This window comes from Pristis pectinata, chromosome 8, assembly GCF_009764475.1.
Source record: "Pristis pectinata isolate sPriPec2 chromosome 8, sPriPec2.1.pri, whole genome shotgun sequence".
NCBI classification, from domain to species: Eukaryota; Metazoa; Chordata; class Chondrichthyes; order Rhinopristiformes; family Pristidae; genus Pristis; species Pristis pectinata.
The window spans coordinates 45,346,054-45,371,016 of NC_067412.1; the positions used below are offsets into that span (position 1 = coordinate 45,346,054).

The 24,963-nt window shown below is 41.1% G+C and overlaps 1 protein-coding gene across 1 annotated transcript in view; it reads right to left on the bottom strand.

Moving 5' to 3' along the window:
* Positions 1-8,672: 8,672 nt before the first annotated feature.
* Positions 8,673-24,963, bottom strand: part of LOC127573613 (integral membrane protein 2A-like) — a 37,936-nt gene continuing 21,645 nt past the window's right edge. Inside the window, exons 3-6 of the mRNA XM_052021990.1 lie at positions 19,499-19,696; positions 17,505-17,615; positions 14,172-14,322; positions 8,673-9,516 (exon numbers count right to left, since the gene is read on the bottom strand). Of these exons, the coding sequence (XP_051877950.1) occupies positions 9,428-9,516; positions 14,172-14,322; positions 17,505-17,615; positions 19,499-19,696 (549 nt within the window). The 3' untranslated portion in view covers positions 8,673-9,427. The remainder of the gene's footprint in view (positions 9,517-14,171; positions 14,323-17,504; positions 17,616-19,498; positions 19,697-24,963) is intronic.

Here is a 24,963-nt window from a genome sequence, read left to right on the forward strand (position 1 = left end):
GGAATATTGTGTTCAGTTTTGGTCAGTCGGCTATAGGGAAGATGCAATAAGCTGGAAGGAGTGCAGAGATTTATGAGCATGTTGCCAGGACTTGAAGGTGTGAGTTGAGGAGAGAGGTTGAGCAGGTTGGGATTTTTTTCAGTGGAGCATAGGAGAATGAGGGGTGATCTTATGAAGGTGTATAAAATCATGAGGAACATCGATAGGGTCAAAGCGCACAGTCTTTTTTCCAGGGTTGGGGAATCAAGAATTGAGGACACAGATTTAAGGTGAAAGGGGAGGAATTAGGAACCTGAGGGGCAACTTTTCCACCCAGTGAGTGGTCAGTATATGAAACAATCAGTTGAGGCGGGTACACTAACATTAAAAATGTTGTTGGACAGGTACATGGATAGGAAGGGTTTAGAGGGATATGGGCCAAACGTGGGCAAATGGGACAAGCTTAGGTGGGAATCTTGGTCAGCATGGACCAGTCGGGCCAAAGGGCCCATTTCCATGCTATGACACTGTAAATCTGAGCAAAGAATCTACATCTTGGAGAAAAAAAATAACCAGAATGCTTACTGCAATTGTAGAAAAATTTATCTCTAAGTAGCTTTTTAACAATTCTAGCTCCATCATAGGCTAAAACTCTGCAGATCCATTTGTACAAAAGATGCATCTGAGGAGGAAAGTGGAAACAACAGGGGGAAAAGTCTAACCCTGATTCCACTTGCTTCTGATTGCTTGGGGCAGAGTGTGACATCATGGTCAGAAGGTACATGATTGACAAGTATTTCTTCCCAGTCTTTTCTGATTGGCTAAGTTTATTGTTGTAGCAAGGAATGTACCAGGTTAAAATAATTAAATCCACACCAACCTAATCCAAATAATTAAAAAGTAGAACAGGAATGGTTGAGCAGACAATGAGCTGTAGTTGCAACATGTGGGAACTAGTGGACCCCATTGTGGTTTACAGTGATCATATATGCAACAAGTGTTGGCTGCTTCAGGAATTTAAACTCAGGGTTGATAAGTTTGGAGCATTATGACACACACTGCTAGTACATTGGGGAGAAGGAAAGTGCGTGGATGTGTTCTAGGAGACAGTCGCACTCCTCAAATTAATTTCCCCAAGTTTGATCAGTGGCAGGATCAGGAGGAGGTGATTGCAAGAGAAGGTGATCGCAAGAGAAGGTGATCCTGGAGGAGTCTTAGTCCTTCCCTTTGCCTAACAGGTGCTGGTAAGTCAAGGTGGGGATTGCAGAAAGGATGTGCAAACTGTCCATGGTACCATGGCACAGGGAGTCTTTCCAGTGGGGGCCGAAGAGTAACATAGTAGTCATCGGGATAGCATGGTTAGGGCAACAGACACTGTTTTATGCAGTAAAGATAGAGTCTCAAAGGCTGTGCTGCCTGCCAAGTGCCAAACATTTTTTCTGGGTTGGGAAAGAGTGGGAAGAAGAGGAACCAGTGGTCATTGTTCATGTAGCACTAATGACATGGTTAGGACTAGGAAGGAGATTCTGATGAGGGATATGAACAACTGGAGGTTCTTTTTAATTTTGCCCAAAGGGTGATTAATCTCCATATCATTACCTGAGCCATGTGTGGATTTTTTTTTAAGAGAGCAATACAGCATGGATACAGGCCCTTCAGCCCAATGAGTCCATGCTGACCACAGGGCCCACACAGCTAGTCCCAATTTCTCCCTAATGCCCTACCATTCATAGTATAAGTCCTACACTGGTTTGACTTTCCAAAATGCAAAATGCATGAAAATGTATTGAAATTCATTTGCCACTCCTCGGCCCATTTCCCTAACTGATCAAGATCCCCCTGTAATCTACAATAACCTTCTTCACTATCAACAACATCTTTTAATTTCATGTCATCTGCAAATTTACTGATTAAGCCTTGTGCATTCGCATCCAAATCATTTATGTAAATAATGAATAACAAGGGTCCCAACACCGAACCCTACGGCACACCACTAGTCATTGGCCTCCATTCCAAGTAACAACCTTTAACAACCACCCTACCTCCGAGCTGATTTTGAATCCACCTAACTAGCTCTCCCTGGATTCCATGGGACCCAACCTTCAAGACCAGCCTACCATAGGGGACCTTGTCCAAGTCTAACTTCACAACATCCACTGCCCTCCCCTCTCCTACCCTTTTGGTTACCTCTTCAGAGAACTCTAAAAGATTTGTCAAGGATAGCTTTTCACACAAAAATTCCCTCCAGTAACTTCCCTACTACTGATGTCAGGCTAACTGGCCTGAAGTTCCCTGGCTTGCCCTTGCTACCCTTCTTAAACAATGGAACAACATCAGCTACCTTGCAGTCTTCGGGAAATTCACCAGTGGCTAACGATGAAGCAAATATCTTCACAAGGACCTCCACAATTTCTTCTCTAGCATCCCACAAAGTCCAAGGATGCACTTGGTCAGGCCCTGTGGATTTATCCACCTTAATGCACTGTAAGGCTGCAAATACCTCCTCCCTGCTAATATAAATGTTCTCCAAACATTTCCACTTGTTTCCCTTATCTCTTGAGCAAGCACAATTTTCTCCTCAATAAACACAAAAATATTCATTAAAAATCCCACACATCTCCTGCAGCTCGAGACAGAGGCAGCCCTACTTATCTTGAAGGGGACCTACCTATCCCTAGCCAACCTTTTACTCTTAATATATCATAATATTGAATCTCTGGGGAATTTTCCTTAACCTTACCTTGCCAGATCCATCTCATGCCCTCTCGTTGCCCTCTTAATTTCCCTCTAAAGTGTAGTCTTAATCTTTTTATAGTCATCAAGGGATTCACTCATCCCCGTCCTCCTTAACCTAATGCATGCTTCCTTTTTATTCCTGACTAGAGCCTCAATATCTAGTCAGCCAGGGTTCACTAAACTTGCCAGGTTTACCCCTCACCCTAACAGGAACATTACTGCCCCTGGACTCTTAATATCTCACTCTTAAAAGCCTCCCACTTGATTTTTATTCCTTTCCCTTTAAACAGGCTCACCCAATCAACCTCTGCTAGATCCCTGCTAAATGAGCCCTGCTCCAGTTTAGGACCATAACCTGTGGACCTGTCCTCTCCTCTTCTGTCACCGTCTTAAAACTAATAGAATTATGATTACTGGACCCAAAGTGCTTGCTGACGAACACTTCTGTCACTTACCCTGCCTCATTCCCCAGGATGAGGTCCATCTATATATTAAGGAAACTTTCCTGGACACATTTCACAAATTCTACCCTGTCCAAGCCTTTAACACTCTGGGTGGCCCAGTCAATACCGGCGAAATTAAAATTTCTCACTAATACAACCCTATTATTCTTACAACTATGAGCAATTTCTCTACACACCTGCTCAAGTTCCTACCAACTACTGGGGGGTGGGGTGGAATCTATAATACAGCCCCACAAGAGTTACCCTCCCCTTCTTGTTCGTAAGTTCTACCCATATGGCCTCAGTGGACAATCCTCTGAGGATGTCATCTCTAAGCACTGCTGTTACGTCCTCCCTTATCAAAAATGCAACACCCCCTCCTCGCTTGGGGGTCTATAATGCAGCCCCACTAGAGTGACCCTCCCTTGTTCTACCCCTGTGGCCTCATTGGATGATCCTTGGCAAAGGGTAAATAAGAGAACACGTTGCTTGGTATGGGAGAAATGTATTTATCAGGCACTGGCACTGTTAAGGGGGAAGGAGGGGGCTGTTCCATTGCAATAGGCTTGATCTCAACCACACTGAGACGAGTGACCCGACTCATTGCACAAAAGGGCTTTAAATTTACTGGGCAGGGATGGGAGAGGTTCCAGTGATGGGAAGTTTAATACATCAAAAAAAAAGTGACAGTAGCGGTACAGGATAGTGAGGGGCAAAATTAAAAAAAAGGCAGAACAGGAAGGAGCAGAAAAGGTGTGCTTCAGAAAGTAAACAAAGTAAAAATTGAAAAGTCAAAGCTTAACACACTATCTGAATGCCCATGGGACTTGTAAAAAGACAGATAAGTTGACAGCACAGATAGTGGCAATACGGGCTGTTAGAGAGTGGCTGCAGGATGACCTGGACCAGGAACTCAATATTTCAGGTTATTCAAGATTCCAAAAGAATCAGCAATAAGGGAAATGAGGTGGGCTAGCTTTATTAATCAAGGAAGCCATCAGTGTGGTGCTAAGTAGTGATATCGATGCAGGGGGTCAGTCTGGAATCCATTTGGGGGAAACTAATGAATAGCAGCAGGAAGAAGACACAGGTGCAAGCAGTCTGTTGTCCCCCATGGTGTTGCTTTGCAGTAGGATAGAGCATAAATGGGAAACATGAAAGACATGTAGCAAGGGAACTGCAGTTATCATGGGTGAATTTAATCAGCATATTGATTGGACTAATCAAACTGACAAGGGTACCATGGAAGAGGAATTGTTTATGAGAGCAGTATGATAGGATGCTATAGGATAGGGTATAGCATGCTAACAGTATGATGGGAGACTCGATAGTTAGGGGGACAGACAGGAGATTCTATGGCCACGAGCAAGACTCCAGGACGGTATCTAGGCCCCTAATGCCAGGGTCATGAATGCCTCTGAGCAGTTGCAGAATATTCTCAAGGGGGAGGGCAAGTAGCCACAGGTTATGGTGCACATTGGTACCAATGACCTAGGTAGGAGGAAGACTGAGGTCCTGCAGAGTGGGAGTTAGGCAGGTTAGAAAACAGGGCCTCAAGGGCTGTAATCTCTGGATTACTGCTGGTGCCATGTACCAGTGGGGGGTAGAAATAGGATAGGGCAGATGAATATGTGGCTGAGAAACTAGTGCAGGAGGGAAGGATTCAGGTTCTTGGTCCATTGGGATCTCTTCTGGGGCAGAGTGACCTGTACAAGAGGGACAGGTTGCACATGAACTAGAGGGGGACCAATCACCTGACAGGGAGATTTGCTCCTGCTACTCTGGAGGGTTAAAGTTAATCTGGCAGTGGGTGGGACCCAAAGCAGTAGTGTGGCAAATGGGGAAGTAGAGGCAAATAAAGCGAGAAAGTTCAGTAGACAGGAGAGGGAACCAGTAAAGTCTGATTTGCTAAACAGCATTTATTTTAGTGCCAGCAGCCTAACAGGCAAGGCAGATGGAATGCAGGGCATTGATAAGTGTATGGGATTGGTGTGAAAGTAAGAGAGGAGGAGTTGCGTTTTTGATTGGGGAGAACATCACGGCAGTACTTATTCCTAGGGTATTGTCCAGTGAAGCTATATGGGTGGAACTTGGAAATAAGGAAGGTCTGATTACTTTGACGGGATTGTATTGTAGGCCCCCTCATAGTGAATGGGAAATAGAGGAGCAAATATGTAGAGATCACAGATAGGTGTAGGAATAATAAGATTGTAATCGCAAACAATTTGCTGGAGGAACTCGGCTGGTCAAACAGCATCTGTGGGAGGAAAGGAATTGTCAATGTTTTGGATTGACCTGAAACATCAATTGTCCGGATGCAGGGTCTTGACACAAAACAGTGACAATTCCTTTCCTCCACCAGACTGGTTGTTGCTCCAGATTCCAGCATCTGCTGTCTCCTGTGCCTTCATAGCGATGTAATAGTTACAGATTTGAACTTCCCTAATATTGATTGGGACTGACAGTCACAAGGGCTTGGATGTGTCCAGGAAAGTTTTCTCAAGCAATATGTTGATGATCCTATTAGAGGGGGCAACACACGATTTCCTATTTGGAAATGAGGCAGGGCAAGTGACTGATGTGTTAGTGGGAGAGTATTTTGGGACTAGTGACCATAATGCTATTAGTTTTAACATAGTCATGGAAAAAGATTGACTGGTCCACAATTTAAAGTCCTAAATTGGGGCAAGGCTAATTTTTGCAGGCATTAGACAGAAGTTGTGAAGGTTTATTGGGAGAGACTGTTAGCAGGTAAAGAGATGTCTGGTATGTGGGAGGCTTTTAAAAAGTAAGATAGGGAGAGTTCAGGGTGAGTGTGCTCCTGTGAGAGTGAAGGGAGAAGGGTGGCAGGATTTATGAAACCTGGTTCACAGGGGCTATTGAGCTTCAGAGGAAAAAAGAGGCATGTATGTGTCCAGTATGGAAAGCTGGGATCAAGTGAATCCCTTGAGTATAAGAAATCTAGGGGTACCTGGAGGGAAATCAGGAGGGTATAAAGAGGCCAAGATATTCTTGACATACAAGATAAAGGGAATCCCAAGAGATTCTAAATATATTAAGAACAAAAAGGGTAACTAAGGAGAGAATATGCCCCTCTTGGCCCCCCATAGGTGAGAGAATCAGTGTCATTGTCCATGTGTGGAGCCACAGGAGATGGGCCAGGTCTTAAATGGATATTTCTTGTCTGTATTTACCATAGAAAGGTCATGGAAGCCACACAAGTCAGGAAAAAGTGATATCTTGAAATAGATCCACATTACAAAAGAGGATGTGCTGGCAGTCTGAAATGCATGAAGGTTGATAAATCCCTGGGGCCTGATCAAATGCATCTTGGGACATTGTGGGAAGCTAGGGAAGAAATTGCAGGGGCCCTGGCAGAGACATTTGTATCATCATTAGCCACAGGTGAGGAACTTTAAGACTGGAGGATGGCTAATGTTGTGCCTTTATTTGAGAAGGTGTGCAAAGACAAGCCAGGGAACTACAGGCCAGTGATTCTAACATCAGTGGTGGGAAAGTTACTAGAGGGGATTCTGGACAGCATCTACCTGCATTTGGAAAGAAAGTTTGATTGAGGATAGTCAGCATGGCTTTGTGCGTGGAAAATTGTGTCTCAAATTTAACCAAATTTTTTTTTTGAAGAGGTGACCAAGAGGATTGGCAAGGGCAAGGCAATAGACATCATGTATATGGACTTTAGCAAAGCCTTTGACAAGGTCACATGGGATCCAGGGCAAACTAGCCAATTGGATACAAAATTGGCTTGGTGGAAGGAATCAGAGGGTGGTAATGCAGGGTTGTTTTTCAGATTGGAGGTCTGTGACCAGTGGTGTGCTGCAGGGATCAGTGCTGGGTTCACCATTGTTTGTCATCTATATTAATAATGTAGATGGCATGGTTAGTAAGTTTGCAGATTTCACCAACATTGGTGGTACAGTGGACAGTAATGAAGGTTAACTAAGGTTACAGCAGGATCCAGATCAACTGGGAAAGTAGGTAAAGAAATGGCAGATGGAATTTAACTCAGGCAAGTGTGAAGTGTTGGATTTTGGCAAGTTAAACTTGGGCAGGACTTGCACAGTAAATGGCAGGGCCCTGGACAGTATTGTAGAAAAGAGAGACAGAGGTACATAGGTTGCTGAAAGTGTGGCAGAGGAAAACAGGGTCATGAAGGTGGCATTTCAAACACATGCCTTCACTGGTCAGGACAGAGTGTAGGAGTTGGGATGTCACATTATAATTGTACATGATATTGAGAACACACTTGGAGTGCTGTGTGCATTTCTGGTCATCTAGCTATAGGATAGATGTCATTAACTTCAGAAGTTTGCAGAAATGTTTCACAGGTTATTACCACAACTGGTGGGCTTGAGTTACAAGAGGCTGGGACTGTTTTCCCTGGAGCAAAGGAGGCTGAGGGATGACCTTCGAGGTTTATAAAAATCATGAGGGGCATGGACAAGGTGAAGTTCTCCCAAGGTAGTGGAATCTAAAACTAGAGGGCATAGATTTAAGGTGAGGGGGAAGAAATTTAAAAGGGACCCAAGATTTTTTGCCCCCCACCCCCACACACAGAAAGTGGTGGGTATATGGAACGAGCTGCCAGAGGAAGTGGTTGAAGCAAGTACAATTACAATATTTAAAAGACATCTGGACAGGTACATGGATAGGAAAGGTTTAGAGGAATGTGGGCAAAACACAGGCAAATGCTCAATAAAAGAGGGCATGGCTTTAAAGTAATGGGGGGGGGGGGGGAGAAGGAGTTCAAGGGAGACATCAGAGTAAGGTTTTTTTACCCAGAGGGTGTTGGGGCATGGAATGCACTGCCTGGCGGTGGGGGTGGGGGGGGATGTGGAGGCATGTACATTGGTAAAATTCATGAGATTGCTAGATAAACATTTGGAGGAATGTAAAATAGAGCGATATGTGGGGGGAGGGGTTAGTTTTTAGGCGAGGTTTAAAGGTCAGCACAACATTGTGGGCCGAAGGGCCTGTATTGTGCTGTACTTTCTATGATTCTATGGATGGATTGACAAGCATACATGGACAAGTAACAACAGGAAACAACAGCAATTCCCCGTAAAAAAAAAATTTCAACCCAAGCGACAAGTGAAGGAAACTCACTGACATTCACATATTACAGTACGTGAAACTGATCAGATTTACTTAGGCTTTTAACATAGAGCCTATTTAGAACAGTACTAATGCAGGTGATAAATTTCAGATGGCTTATTAACTACAGCCTTTAATTAGCTTCATATGCGCTTACTCACCATCTTTAATTCTTAAAAGATACTACATTTCAAATACAATTACCAAAACATGAAATCCAAGGCAAAATTTCCAGTAAGGTCAAAAGATTTACTGAACTAATTGGTGTTACTTGTTAGCTGTGTGATTTGGAACAGCACCTTTCGGAGTGCTCCAAATCACACACAATCACACAACTTCATGTCATCAACACAGCTTTTATGACTAATACTGAACAGCAGAATAAAACAAAACAGGCTGCAATACTTTTATACACATTTAATGAAGATAAACATTAAATACTCCACAGGGTTAGTAATTTAAAATCTATACCATTAGATAGTCCCAGGTTCAATAAATCTGCTAAATAAACTATTAAAATGTTATCCAATTTAGTGATTGTTCCAAATATTTCCATATTACAACCAGGTCAGGTGTAATCAAAGGGTGGAGTTTCATAAACATTGAGATACAGAACTTAAGTTTGTCAAGTTAAAGAGATGACGACAGCTGATGAGTACTTAAAGCTATTTTAGAAATGCATTTTAAGTAGATACTCAGTGTGCAAACATCGAACTATTCCATGATACATTAAAATCAAGGCATTTCATACAATTCAAATGTTTACATTACAAATTGATAATCTTAATACAGTAGTTGCACAAATTCTAATCCCACTATGCTGGCACATACTAATTCTTAAAAGTACTTTATGGAAGGGAATTACTATAAAAGATTTTTTTCCATTACCCGACACCAATATTTAATTTAAATTCCTCTGAGCAGATCAAATACATCAGGAATATAAACTACGTCTGCAAAATTTGTAAGAACAAATGTTGATAAATAAACAGTGCAAACCGAAGCTGCATTTTAAAAGCCTTTTAGTGAAGCAACAGCATTTGCACTAGAATACAAACTGCAAAGCACAGCCAATAAGGCTCTTGATTGTCACATACTGTAAAGAATACTGCACGAGTAAAAGCATCCAAAGTCAGCTGGGGGGAAAAGAAATTCTCTCATGGTTCACAAATCAAAGTATCAGTGACAAAATTATTTGCAAAGTGTTTGATCCGGTGACAGTTTTCTGCTGAACGTTTCTGGATTCCTTTGAATAAAGAAGAGAAGTTTGGTGAGCAAAGGAATTGTGAATACACTATTTGTATACTAATGGTCAAAGGTAACATGTCTTTCTACAGTTAAATTCTTGCAGGCTGTTTTATTGTCTTGAAACTGCAGTTTCAGGTGAGTAGGTAAATAAGGGGATCTTTTGTAATAGTAGTTGTGACTTTTTCCCCAATTGAAATAAATTAACTTCATCTGTTTCTGTGATCAAAAGGGAAGCAGAGAAATGTCAGGGGAAAGTATATAGTTTATGGCATGTCCCTTAACAGCACTGATGTACAGAAGAATCTTGGGGGTCCAAGTCCACAGCTCACTGGAAGTGGCCAAGTAGGTGGGTTGGTAAAGGTGGTGTATGGCATGCTTGCATTCATTGGTCAGGGCACAGAGTGCAAGTCATGTTGCAGCTATATAAAACTTTGGTTAGGCTGCACTTGGGAGTATTGTGTGCATTTCTGGTTGCCCCATTAACAGGAAAGATGTGGAGGCTTTAGAAAGGGTACAGAATAAGTTTACCAGGATGCTGCCTGGATTAGAGGGTTTGAGTTACAAGGAGAGGTTAGACAAACTTGGGATATTTTCTCTGGAGCATTGGAGGCTGAGGGGAGGTATGATAGGTTTATAAAATTATGAGAGGTATTGATACAGTACTCAGAATATTTTTCTCAGGGTAGAAATGTCTAATACTGGAGGACATGCATTTAGGGTGAGAGGGGGAAGTTTACAGGAGATGTGCAGGGCAAGATTTTTTTTTCCCCCCAGATAAAGCTGTGGACGCCTGGAACGGGCTGCCTGGGGAAATGGTGGGAGCAGATACAATAGTGGTGCTCAAGAGGCTGTTAGATCAACATAAGAAATGCAGGGAATGGAGGGATATGAATAACGTAAAGGCAGAAGAGATTTGCTTTAATTCAGCATTGTGCTCAGCACATACATAGTGGGCTGAAGGGCCTGTTCTGTGCTGTACTGTTCTGTTCTATGACATCTTTAATAGGATGTTTAATGAGCTGGTCACCACAAAATTGTTGACTGTTTCTGGGGAAGGAAGCAGGTGACAGAACAGTTGTAACTGAATCACAAATGGGACAGGCATCCTTGCAGGAAGGTTTGCTCATGCTCATGGGGAGGGTTTAAACTAATTTTGCAGAGGAATTGTGCACAGTTTCTATGCAGCTGGAGAAGCTGGGTGTGGGAATGAACAGTCAAATCGAAAAACTAGACATAGCAGACATGGTACATGGGAGGATTGAAAGGCCAATTTGTCCATTTTAATGCAAAGAGCAATGACTGCTTGGACAGATGAATTTAGTGTTCATCAGCATATGGAAACGTGATATTGTTGCATTTGTTGATGTGGTTGAAAGGAGGGCAGGATCAGCAACTCAATGTTTCAGGGTATAGAAGCTTCAGGCACAAAAGGGGAGGAAGCAAGCAAAGGTGGTATTGCCCTATTAAGGAGGCCATCACTGCAATAATATGGGAGGATGTCCTAGGAAGTTCTTTAAATAAAGGCCACACAAGTAGGAATGAAAACAAGTACTCACTCTGTGGGGGCTATACTGCAGGCCTCCTAGTCAACAAGAGACACAGCAGATGAGGACAAATCACAAGGCAAAACAGTAATGCTACAGTACTGGGAGATTTCAGCTTCCCCAATATAACTGGGATCATCCTTGGTATGAAAGGCATAGAACACAGAACAGTACAGCACAGGAACAGGCCCTTCGGACCAGATATTGTGCCGAACTAAGCTAATGACGCCTAATTCCTTCTGCTTGTACATGGTCCATCTCTCTCAATTCTCTGTATATTTGTGGGCCTAAGAGGCTCTTAAATGCCTTTATCATTTACCACCCTTGGCAGCGCATTCCAGACACTGTTTTAAAAAAAATCTCCTTTGAACTTTCCCCTCTTTCCATAAACGCATGCCCTCTAGTATTAGCCACTTTGACTCTGGGGAAAGAGATACCAGCCATCTACTCTATGCTGCTCAGAATGGGATAGAGAAAAAGATCCAGAGAAAGTTGACTGAGAGTAGTTACTTGCTGCTGACAGGCGAGAGTCTTAAAAGTGAAATAGTGAGCATACAGCAGAAACACAAAAAATGGTCAAAACATTGGCTCTGAAAAGGTGATAGGTAGGGAAGACAAGTCCAGGGAAACTTGGATATCAAGAGATTTCAAAGTTTTTTTTTTAAATAAGCATATGATAGGTATAGAGTATTGAAAACATGCAAGCCCCTTCAGGAATATCAGGAGGGCAAAGAGGGGACACAGAATATCACAGGCAGACAAGATGAAAGAAACTTGCTAAGCGTTAAGGACAGAGCAACGAGGTAACTGGGGAAAAGATGTTGGGACACAAGGTGGCAATCTGGGCTTAAAGACAGAGGGCACGGATCAGGTCTTAAATGTCTACTAGTCACTGAGGAATAAAACTGTAGTTCCAGATTTCAGGACAAAGGTATTTTGGAGCATGTTAAAATTGAAAAGGAGAATGTTAGGTGCCTTAACAAGCATGAAAGGTTAATAAATCCCCAGAGCCAGATGTACCCAGGCTGCCACCACTCTGCCCAACTTTCCAACCAATTTATTTCCTGCCAGAGCCCTAGATGACCTTCAGTTATCATATCACGAATTTTCATGTCATCCACAAACAATATTCATACCTTGTACATTCACATCCAAATCATTAATATATATTACAAACAGCAACAGTCCCAGCACCGATCCTTGTGGCACACCATTAGTCTCAGAATTCCAATCAGGAAAAACTCCTTCCACCAGTACCCTCTGCCTCCCACCAACAAACCAATTTTGGATCCAATTAGCCAGCTCACCTTGGATTCCATGTACAGTCAATCATGCAGGACCTTATCAAATGCCTTACTAAAGTCCATATAGACTTCTACCACCGTGTTCATCAATCTCCATGGTTATCTCTTCAAAACAAAGCTCAAATCAGTGTGACAGGATTTCTCCCTCAAAGCCATGCTGACTATTCTTTATCACTCAGTCTTTCCACATGGATACAAATCCTGTCCCTTAGAATTTTCTCCAATAATCTCCCTACCACTTACATAAAGCTTGACAGCCTGAAGTTACCTGGCTTATTCCCCCCTGCCCTTAAAGGCCACAGGTGAATTGCCAGATGATTGGAAGACAGTCAATGTCATACCTTTATACAATAAGGGCAGCAGAAATAGGTCAGTTTGTCTAACACCAGTGGTAGGAAAATTATTGGAAAAAAATCTTGAGGGACAGGATTACTGTACACTTGGAAAGTCAGCAATTGTTCAGTGATAAGTCAGCATAGACCTGTAGGAGATGGTGTCTGACTAATTTGATTTAGCTTTTTGAAGAGGCAACTAAATAAATATTGAGGGCAGAATATGGATTTCAGCCAGGTCTTTGACAAGTTCCCACATGGAAGGCCAATCTAAAACATTACAGCCAATCGGAGAACGCACTGGAGCAACTCAGTGCATCAGGCAGCATCAATGGAAGGAAATGGACAGTCAACATTTTGGATCAAGACCCTTCATCTCTACTGGGCTGCGAGCCCTATCCAGGGTTGGCATATTGAATTCAAAATTGTTTTGGCAATATCAGAGAGAGGGTGATGTTGGAGGTTGTTTTGTGATTGAAACTAGTGGAACAGGGGCTGGGACCCTTGTTATTACATACATTATAGACAGATGCAAATGTAGGAGGTATGATTAAGTTCACAGATGACAGAAATTGGTGGCACAGTGGATAGTGAAGGTGGTTGTCTAAGGTTACAATGTTAATGATCAGCTGTTAAATTTAGTAAGGCAATGCAAATGTAACTTAGTCTTGTAGGTGTGAAGTGATGCATTTTAGGGTGGAACATACACCATGAATGGTAGAACCCCAGAATGTATTAGCAAACAAAGGGACCTAGGTGTACAAGTCCAAAGGTCTGGGGCTGACAGCATAGGTAGGCACAATGTGAAGACGACAGGCAGGGTACTGGCCTTCATTAACTGGGGCATAGAAAATAAGTGCAGGGAAGTCATGGTCTAGCTTTATAAAACTTGGTTAGGCCACAGCTGGAATATTGTGTGCAGGTCTAGTCTCCACACTAGAGGAAGAATGTCAATGCACTGAAGAACGTAGAGGTGAGTTACTGGGATGTTCCCTGGAATGGAACATTTCTGTTAAGAGGAGACCAGATAAGCTGGATTTGTTTTCCTTAGATTGGAGGAGACAGGGGCAGAACCTGATATGAGATTGAGGGGCATAGATAAGGTGAACAGTAAAACTGTTCCCCAAAACGGACACACAGGTTTAAGGTGAAGAATAAGAGCGGTAGAAGGCACCTGATGGCAGTTGCCATCTGGAATGCATTGCCTGAGAAGGTGGTGGAGGATGGTCATCCCACAATGTTTAAGTTATTTGGATGAGCACCTGACATGTCAAGGCACAGAATGCTGTGGGTTAAGTGCTGGTATATGGGATTAGTATAAATGGATTGGTGTGGACAGAAGGGGCACTTTCTGTGCTGGAAGTTTTAATTGATGAGGATATGCAGCTTGAAATGAAAGTTTGTATGCAACAATTTGATGATTTATATCTTGGAACATTTCCATGAGGCATCAAATAGTAATTTGAACAGTACCTTTCATCATCTCTTTACGCTGCAGCCTGTAGGTCTTTTTCTCTGAACAGAGCCGGTGGATGAAATAACCCAATTGATCAACATTGTCAATACGTTCAGTTACCATCAAGTCTTCATGAACAAGGTAGGTCTGAGGCAAGTAGGAACCAGTCTGTTGAGAAAACAGATTTTCCAAATCCATGAATTCCAGTGAAATTATAACTTCTGAATGACCACTTGAAAAACGATCTTCCCTCAGTAAATGATTCACAAATTCTTGCCAAGTGTCAGTGCAAGGCCTAAATAATCAAATATTCAATTCTGTCAACAGAAGTACCTACCAAGAATATTCATGAAATAAAGATAAAATAGGATGGAATAAGAAAACCAAAGACTTGAATTTTGAATTCACAGCCTTTTCCATCCTAAATTCATGACATTCTCTCTACAAATTCAAGGCTCCTTAAAAAACATTGTGTGCAGTTTTGTAGCAGATTAACTTTCTCGATGCAAGTGTAATATCAATCTACCAGATTCAATTATTAGACACACATCTCGTCATAAGATTACAAGGAGGAAGTAACGGTGTCAAGTTTGCAGAATGAGGAGTGATTGGCTAGCTGGGGTTTCTTCTTTGGAACAAAGCCTGAAGATTAATTGTCCTGTACAAAATGGTCATAAGTTCAGATCAGAGTTATACAAGACCTGGGAGAATGAAAGTGAAAACCAGATCACATTTTGAAAGAGTACCTGGAGGAGCACTCAGAGTCATAACCTAAAGGCTACAGGTGGAATGGAAGCTCAAATTGCCAACATGGACACATTGGGCCAAATGACATCCCCACTCTGCCCCATCACACACACCTAATTGTGGATGACAGCAGTAAAAAGACCAGTGTCTTCTTTGAGATAGCCTTCTAAGTAATAACAATGTCCCTGACTTTACTCCAGTCCTCTAATCCTTTCATAGAACCACAGAACACTACGGCACAGAAAACGGGCCATTCGGCCCTTCTAGTCTGTGCTGAAACGTTATTCCGCTAGTCCCATTTACCTGCACCCAGTCCATAACCCTCCAGACCTTTCCTGTCCATGTATCTATCCAATTTATTCTTAAAACTCAAGGGTGAGGCCGCATTTATTACATCAGATGGCAGCCCGTTCTATACTCCCACCACTCTGAGTGAAGAAGTTCCCCCTAAACCTTTCCCCTTTCACCCTAAAGCCATGTCCTCTCGTACTTATCGCTCCTAATCTAGGTGGAAAGAGCCTGCTCGCATTAAATCTGTCTATACCCCTCAATCTTGTAAACCTATCAAATCTCCCCTCATTCTTCTGCGCTCCAAGGAATAAAGTCCTATCCTGTTCAATCGTTCCCTGTAACTTAACTCCTGAAGACCCAGCAACATTCTAGTAAATCTCCTCTGCACTCTTTCAATCTTACAAATATCCTTCCTATAGTTAGGTGACCAGAACTGCACAAAATACTCCAAATTTGGCCTCACCAATGTCTTATACAACCTCACCATAACATCCCAACTCCTATACTCAATACTTTGATTTATGAATGTCAGGGTGCCAAAAGCCTTCTTTACAACCCTGTCTACCTGCAACACCACTTTCAGGGAATTATGTATCTGAACTCCCAGATCCCTTTGTTCCTCTGCACTCCTCAGTGCCCTACCATTTACTGTGTATGTCCTACCTTGATTTGTCATTCCAAAGTGCAACACCTCACACTTGTCTGCATTAAATTCCATCTGCCATTTTCTGGCCCATTCTTCCAGCTGGTTCAGATTCCTCTGCAAGCTTTGAAAGCCTTCCTCGCTGTCCACTACGCCTCCAATCTTAGTATCATCAACAAACTTGCTGATCCAATTTACCACATTATCATCTAGATCATTGATATAGACAACAAACAACAATGGTCCCAGAACAGATCCCTAAGGCACACCACTAATCACAGGCCTCCAATCTGAGAAACAATCATCCACTACCACTCTGTCTTCTCCCACACAGCCAATTTCGAATCCAGTTTACAACCTTTCCATGGGTACCTAGTGTCTGAACCTTCTGAACTAACCTCCCATGTGGGACCTTGTCAAAGGCCTTACTAAAGTCCATGTAGACAACATCCACAGCCTTTCCTTCATCTACTTTCTTGGTAACCTCCTCGAAAAACTCTATAAGATTCGTTAAACATGATCTACCACGCACAAAGCCATGCTGACTATCCTTAATTAGCCCTTGGCTGTCCAAATACTTGTACATCCGATCTCTCAGAACACCTTCCAATAATTTACCCACTACTGATGTCAGGCTCACTGGCCTGTAATTATCTGGCTTACTTTTAGATCCTTTTTTAAAGGACAGAACAACATGAGCTACCCTCCAGTCCTCCGGCACCGCACCTGTGGCTAAGGACATTTTAAACATATCTGCCAGGGCCCCTGCAATTTCTACACTAGTCTCTCTCAATGTCTGAAGAAATATCTTATCAGGCCCGGGGGATTAATCTACCTTTATTCGCTGTAAGGCAGCACCACCTCCTCTTTAATCTCTATATGTCCCATGACACTACTGCTTGTTTCCCTTCCTTCCATATCCACTATGCCAGTTTCCTGAGTAAATACTGATGCAAAAAACTGTTTAAGATCTCCCCCATCTCCTGAGGCTCCACACATAGACAACCATCCTGAGGTTCCACACATAGACGACAATAAATAATAAACAAAGTAGTTATTTTGCCAGCTCCTTATATCTGAAGACATCATGCTGCAATATCCAGGGCTTTGGTAAGCGCACAATTTTGGTCCCCTTATCTGAAAAATAATTTCCAATAGAATGCAGTGAAGATTCACTGGACTACTTCCACTGGACAGTGGGTTTATTATACAAGGAGCAATTGGAAAATACATGCCTTGTCTACTCAGAGTTCATAAATGAGTAAAAATTCTGTTGACGACATTTTTTAAAAAAAGGGCACGACAGGCTGGATGATGAGAGATATTTTCCCTGGCTGAGGGTTCTAGAACAAGGGATCAATGGTATCAGAATAAAACCATTTAGGACTGAGATGAGAGATTTCCTCATATGGGGTGGTGAAACTGGAATTCTCTAGCTGTAACATAGTGGAGGCCAAGTCATGGAGTTTATTCAAAACAGTTCTGGATATAAAAGGAAATCGAGGGATATGGAGACAGTGCAGTAAAATGGCACTGGAATAGACCAGCCATGAACCCGAATAGTAGAGCAGGCTCATAAGGTCAAATGGCAACTACTGCTTCTATTTATGTGATCTGATTCCATTACACTAAAGATTTAACAATATAAAGGAAAATGACTGATACTTACTGCAAGTCTCATGAACAGCTCCAATAAGTTACGTGGAGGCATAACAACAGAAGTATTCAATGTAATCACGTAGCAGTTATCCAAACTCAGATCGAGATACGCAGTCAAAAGCTAAAAGTAGAAAACAGAAGAACTTAAGAAACCAGAAACTCACTTGCAGCAATTTTAAAAAGTTTCACTTGGGCATTTACATCAAGTAATCAAATCTGTACTGAAGCATCCTATCTAGATGTATCACAGCTTGGTATGGCAACTGCTCTGCCCATGACCACAAGAAACTGTGGAGAGCTGTGGATACAGCTCAGCACATCACAGAAACTAGCCTCCCTTCCATGGACTGTCTATGCTTCTTGCTGCCTTGGTAAAGCAGCCAGCAGAATCAAAGACCCCACCCACCCCATCTCTTCTCCCATCCGGCAGAAGATACAGAAGTGTGAAAGCACATGCCACCAGGCTCAAGGACAGCTTCTATCCTGTTGTTATAAGACTATTGAATGGTTCCCTACTATGAGAAGATGGACTCTTGACCTCACAACCTACCTCACTATCTACTTGCACCGCACTTTCTCTGTACTATAACACTTTATTCTGCACTCTTGTTACCTTGTACTACTGCTGTTGTAATGAATTGGTCTTATGGATGGTATGTAAGACAAGTTCTCCACTGTACCTTGGTACATGTGACAATAATAAACCAATTTACCAAATATTTTATGGTTACAGTAGTGGCCCAGAGATCAATCTCCTGGGCCTGGACTAACACTTCAAATCTTACCATAGCAGCTGTGGAATTTAAATTTAGTTAATAATTTGAAATTAGTCTGAGTTTCATGGTCATCATTATTACAATCAGAAAATTGTGAAAACTCACTCTGGCACACTAATATCTAGTAAGATATGTGGACCAGGAGTAAGATGGAACTTTTCCTAATGTACTGTGAATGAGCCCAGCAACTTTGATGCAAACCATGAAGGCCAAATAGATCTTGATCATCTTAGCATTTATCTAAGGTGATAAACAATGCAATTTAAAAAGTAGATCAAACACTTGGTAGTCAAATTGGCAGTAACTTGAGACTACAGTATGGAAATCCGACCTCAGAGGCATTATTGAAAATACCAAAACAATGCTTACTTTTGTACTCATTATGTGGAAATCAGAAACAACTTTTGAACCGATCATTATGTAGTCAACCCAGGAGCAGAATTAGTTCACATATCATCTACTTTATTTAGACCAAGTAATCTAATTTTGAAATCAACAGTCAAAACCTCAGACAGACAAAATTTTCTTCCTATTCATTCTTTAGATGAGCAGCAATGAAAAGTTGTCTAAATTTAAGTTGTCTGAACCAACTTTGTTCTAAAGACACAAATTACTACTATGGAATAGAAAAGTCAACACCCCATAAATGTTTTTTTTCTCCTTCCATAGAATTTAAAATGCAACACTAAAAACTTGACACTAAAGCAGCTCACTATATTCTCCCCACCCATCACATAGGATGCAAGATTTCAACCGGATGTTGAAATAGTTAAACAAAGTTCAAACAAATCAATGCTGAGTGTCCAATGTATATATACAGTAATTCTAGGTTTGAATTCCACAAAACATTAAATTATGATGACATTCTACAGATCAGGAAGGATATATTGAAGGGTTCTGCCATAAAATAATTGGATTTATGATACTATTGGGGTAGTTTAGAATAAACAAGTTCATTTGCTGACTTAGAAAAACAAATTTAATGAGCTATTATGAAAACATTACAAGCTTTTATATTTTATAACAAACCAATTCAGAGTTTCCAGCAGTATTAATGAAACAATCCTAAAGCTTTTATTCCCTCAAAAAATATAATTTATGGATAACATGCTCAGAGGAGTGTATTACCACCACAGACAATGTACTGCATTTCTAAAAAAAGATTTCTACAGTTAAAGAACATACCACTGCGAGATATCTAAAATTTAGTTCCAAGATCTAATCTTACCAGTTCAAAGTCATGAATGATGACAGCTGGATCATAATCTTCAAAATCTGGAACTGGGACATTGATCACTGCCACATTTTCATCATCTCCCAGGAACTGAACGTCTTCAAAAGCAAGAAAATAAGGAGCTTCTGTTTCTGGAGTATGTGGTAGGATACTAGAATCCAAGTATTGCATTTCACCATGATATACTTTGTTCTAGTGGAAAAGCACAATTTTAAAACCCATATTAAAGTAAGTAAAACCTGTACTACTTTGTTTTAAGCAGATTCCAAGATAATATTCTCTGTTTGAAACCATGTACAAATTTAATTGTAACACCAATGCTACACAGGTTTATAGCAAACTCCTTTACGTTCTCATAGGTTCACCACAACCCATCTTCATGAACAACAATTTAAATGACCAATGACTGAACTTTAATGTAGAAAAGTACAGCACAAAAACAGACCTCATCTGCCCACCTCGTCCACACCAAACGTGATGCCTACAGATTATTAATTCCATTTGCCCACAATAGGTCCTTATCCCTCTACATCTTTCAGACCTGTCCAAATGCCTTTTAAACATTTAAATGTGTACATCTGGATCAAGCTCCACGAGCAGCTCGTTCCAGATAACCACCACCCTCTGTATGAAAAACTTACCCCTCAAATCTCCTTTAAATTTCTCCCCTCTCACAGTAAACCTGTGCCCTCTAGTTCTAGACTCCCCTGGGAAAAATATTCCATCTATGCACCTCAATTTAATAAAATTCTACAATGTCACCCCAAAGCCTCCTACATTCCAGTGAGAATAAATCAACCTATTTGATTTCTCCATACAACTACAGCTCTTTAATCCAGGCAACATCCTAGTGAATTTCTTCTCTCCCAACTCTTATACTCAATGCCTCAGCCTATGAAAAGCATATCAACTGGCTTTTTCACTAACCTGTCCATCTGTGTCCCCATTTTCAGGGAGCTATTGACTTGCATCCAGTCTCACTGTATGTCAACACTTCTAAGGTCCCTGCCATTTACTGTACATATTCTACCAGAATTTGATTCAAGTGCATAACCTCACACTTGTCTGGATTAAATTCCATCTACCACCATAGTTATGGCATGCCTGCCTTTATTAGACAAGGCATTGAGTTCAAGAGTCAGGAAGTTATGTTGCAGCTTTATAAAACTCTAGTTAGGCCACATCTGGAGTATTGCATTCCGGTTGCCCCATTGCAAGTAGGATATGGAGGCTATGGAAAGGGTCCAGAAAACACTTACCATGATGCTGCCTGGATTAGAGGGCATGCGTTATAAGGAGAGGTCAGACAAACTTGTTTTTTTTTCCCTGGAGCAGCAGAGGCTGAGGGGAGACCTGATAGAAGTCTATAAAATTATGAAAAGCATAGATAAGAGTTGACAGCCAGTATCTTTTTCCTAGGGTTTAAATGTCTAAAACTAGAGGGCATGTATTTAAGGTGAGGGGGAAAGTTCAAAGGAGATGTGCAGGGTAGGTTATTTAACACAGTGGTGGGTGCCTGGAATGTGCTGCTGGGGTGGTAGTGGAAGCATTTAAGAAGCTCTTAGACAGGCAGATGAATATGCAGAGAATGGAGGGATATGGACCATGTGTAGGCAGAAGGGATTAGATATCATTAACAATTAGATTGGCACAACATTGTGGGCTGAAGGGCTGTGCTGTACTATTTTCCACATATCAGCTCTCCACCTAACTTTCCAGCTGATGTTTTCTTCACTATCTACAACTCTCCCAATTCTTGGGTTGCCTGCAAACTTACTAATCATACCCCCTACGTTCTCATTCAAGTCATATACATCACGAATAAAGACGTCTCTGTGGTACACCACTGAATACAGGTTTCCAATCAGGAACAGCATCCATCCACCACTAGCCTCTGCATACTGTCACCTAGCCAATTCTGGATCCAATGATCCAGCTTGCCTTGGATCCCGTGACAGCCTTGTCAAAAGACTTCATGAAGTCCATGTAAACCATGTCTACTGCCTTGCATTCAATTTTGTGAGTTACCTCAAAAAGCTCAGACTTGAGAGACTGATATTCCCTGCACAAAACCATGCGGACTCCTCTTACTTAGTCCTTGTCTTTCCAAAGTGAGCATAAATCCTGTTCCTCAGAATATTCTTCAACAACATATTTCCAGACTGTATTTCCATGTTTCTCCTTATTGCCACTTCAGAACAAGGGGACATTAGTTATGTTGCAAGGTTTGCATTCCAGCAACAGCTACAAAAATAAACAATCCCAGCAAATATACAATGAGCTTTAGATGAGGTTGTTTACAAAAACATGCCAAATTAACAATAGGCTCCAACTTGTGTGCTGGGGAAGGACTCACCAGAGGTATTTTTTCTCCAAGTTATCTTCAAAAATTAGGATTGTACTGAAACCTCCTGATGCAGAGATCTAGAGTCAGAGCGCCATACAGCACAGAAACAATTCCTTCAGCCCAACCAGTCCATGCTGACCAAGATGCCCCATTCAAGCTAGTCCCACTTGCCAGCATTTGGCCATAACCTCCATGCGACTGTCCAAATGTCTTTTAAAAGTTATTGTACCTGCCTTAACCACTTCCTCTGGCAGCTCAATCAACATCCATACCACCCTGTGTAAGAAGACTGCCCCTCACGTTCCTATTAAATCTTTCCCCTCTCACCTTAAACCTATGCCCTCTTGTTCTTGATTCCCGAACCCTGGGAAGACAGAGTCATTCACCCTATCTATGCCCCCCATGATTTTATATGAAAACGACCTCTCAGTATCCTACACTCCAAGGAAAAAAGTCCAAACCTGTTCAACTTCTCCCTATAACTCAGTACCTCGAATCCCAGCAACATCCTTGCAAATCTTTCCTGCACTCTTTCCAGTTTAATATCATCTTTTCCATAGCAGGGTGACAAAAACTGAACAGTACTGCAATTGCAACAATAACCTTCTTCGTTGTCCACTATACCACCTATTTCAGTGTCATCTGCAAACTTATTAACCATGCCTTGGACATTCTCATCCAAATCACTGACATAGATGACAAGCAACAAAGGGCCCAGCACTGACCCCTGAGGCACACGACGAGGCACAGGTCTCTAGTCCAAGAAACAACTTTCCACCATCACCCTCTGCTTCCAACCATCAGGCCAATTGTGTATGCAATTAGCCAGCTCTCCCTGGATTCCATGTAATCTAACCTTCCAGAGTAGCCTACCATGCAAGGCCTTACTGGGTCTGTTGGTGGCACTTGACGGACTAAATCATAACTTGGCTTTGGTCCAGGCACTTTTCAATCTGTTATTTACCACCCTTTAATAAGTCCTTTACAATACTGGCACAAGTTTAATCTTGATCTTTAACTGTTAAAGTGACCACCAGATCTAAAGCCTCTGCTAATAGTAAAGATATTGGAGACCAACTTACTTTGGAAGCTATTTCTAATCTGGATAGAAAGTTTGATCGGAGCTTTACCAAATTGAAGTCCATTTTAAAAGACTTTGAAGACAAATAAAATACTCTTATCCAGGAAAATGCCAAACAAATGCAACTAATTGCTGAACTCGACCAAGCTGGTAAAGAGAGATGCCAAACTCCATTCACTTGAAAAAGCCTTAATTACGACCAAGCAAAACCTGGAAAAGCAACAGAGGATCATCGACCTGGAAGGACGCAGCAGGAGGAAAAATTTAAGAATCAATTTTCCAGAGAACACCGAGACTGGTAACCCTATGGAATTCTTTTCTCATCTTTTGGTTGATGTGTTTGGTTCCGAAATGTTCCTTGTTCAGCCCATTCTGGATAGGGTTCACAGCACATTAAGATCTAAACCTGCTCTGGATCAAAAACCTTGGCCAGTAATACTGAGATTCCATTTAAACAATGGAAGTTTTGAATACTTGAAGATTACACCTCAGAAGTTATGAAAGAAAGGCTGACCTACAAACCAATTATGGCTCGTCTCTATCAAAGCAATTATCATCCTTATTCGCAGCAAGGTTGAGAATTTCATTACCTGATAAATCTTGCAAATGGTTTAAATCTGTCCAAGAGGCTGAGGAATTTCTTTTGAATTAGCTTTTAAGTTTAGAAGCTAAGAAATGCAGAAGAGACAGTGTTTTTCCTTTGATTTACTACCTACTTGCTTTATTATCCAATTTTTAGATTTAAAACTTTAATATTTTTAATGTTTTAACAATAATTAAGAATTTAACAAAATGACTGATCGTTTGCTTTCTTTTTGAAATAATTATTAAACTGTATTTTTTAATTGTTGGCTGTTAACACCCTTTGGCTTTGTTTCAATCTCACAACTATTGTTAGTTCGATATCTCTGTTTGGATTACGTTGTTAATTTTTAGACAAAACATGGGTGGTTTATATTTCTTTTCAATTTGGACTGCTGCCACCATAGAACTGGGGTTAGTTCAATTAGAGGGTAGCTTTCTGGCTGCCTATTGGCTAGTTTTCAGGCTGTTAGGGGAGGGGGGGGTGGGGTTGTTTTTAGGTTTTTCTTCTGGGCTAAGCTACAAATTTTTCTAAATTGTCGTCACATCCGTTTCCTCTTTGAATATTTTTTTATTTCTTCCTGTTGGTAGACTTGGATATACCAAGATTAACCCTTTACATACCATATGGTTTTTTAATCTGTTAAAATGGACGAGACTATCAATTTTATTTCATGGAATGTTAATGGCTTAAATAACTCACTTAAGTGCAAGAAGATTTTTAAAGTTTTTCATAGGTTAAATGCTCATTATTTTCATTCAGGAGACTCACATCAGGAAGAAAGATAATCAACGTTTTTTTTTAGATTTGAGGGGTCAACAGTTCCATTCAAATTCACAAGCAAAGGTGAAAGGAGTTTCTACTTTTATAGACTCCTCAATTTCGTTTTGTCCATCATGAGACAATATCAGACCCAAATGGTAGATTTTTTTTATTAATTACTGGTCTGCTTCATAATAAAAAAGCTGTTATGGTTAATGTTTATGCACCCAACGTAGATCACCCTGAATTTTTTAATCATCTGTTTGCATTGTTTCCTAATTTAAATGAATACACTGTGATTATGGGTGGAGATTTTAATTGTTGTCTAAACCCTTCAATGGACAGATGTGTGTCAAATCCTGCACTTCCAAACAAATCCGCTGTCTATATTAATTCCTTCTTAGTTGAATCTGGAATTTTAGATGTTTGTAGATTTCTACACCCATATGATAAAGAATTTTCATTCTTTTCTCATGTCTACCGTAACTATTCGAGGATTATTTTTTTATTGATGCTAGATTAGCTCCATTTACTATGGACTGTAAATACGATACAATTGCCATCTCTATGCACCATTGACTTTATTACCAGATGTATCCTTTGATGTCAGACAATGGCGATTTAACCCTTCTCTATGACAAGACTCAGATTTCATCCAATTTATTAAAGAACAGATTTCATTTTTC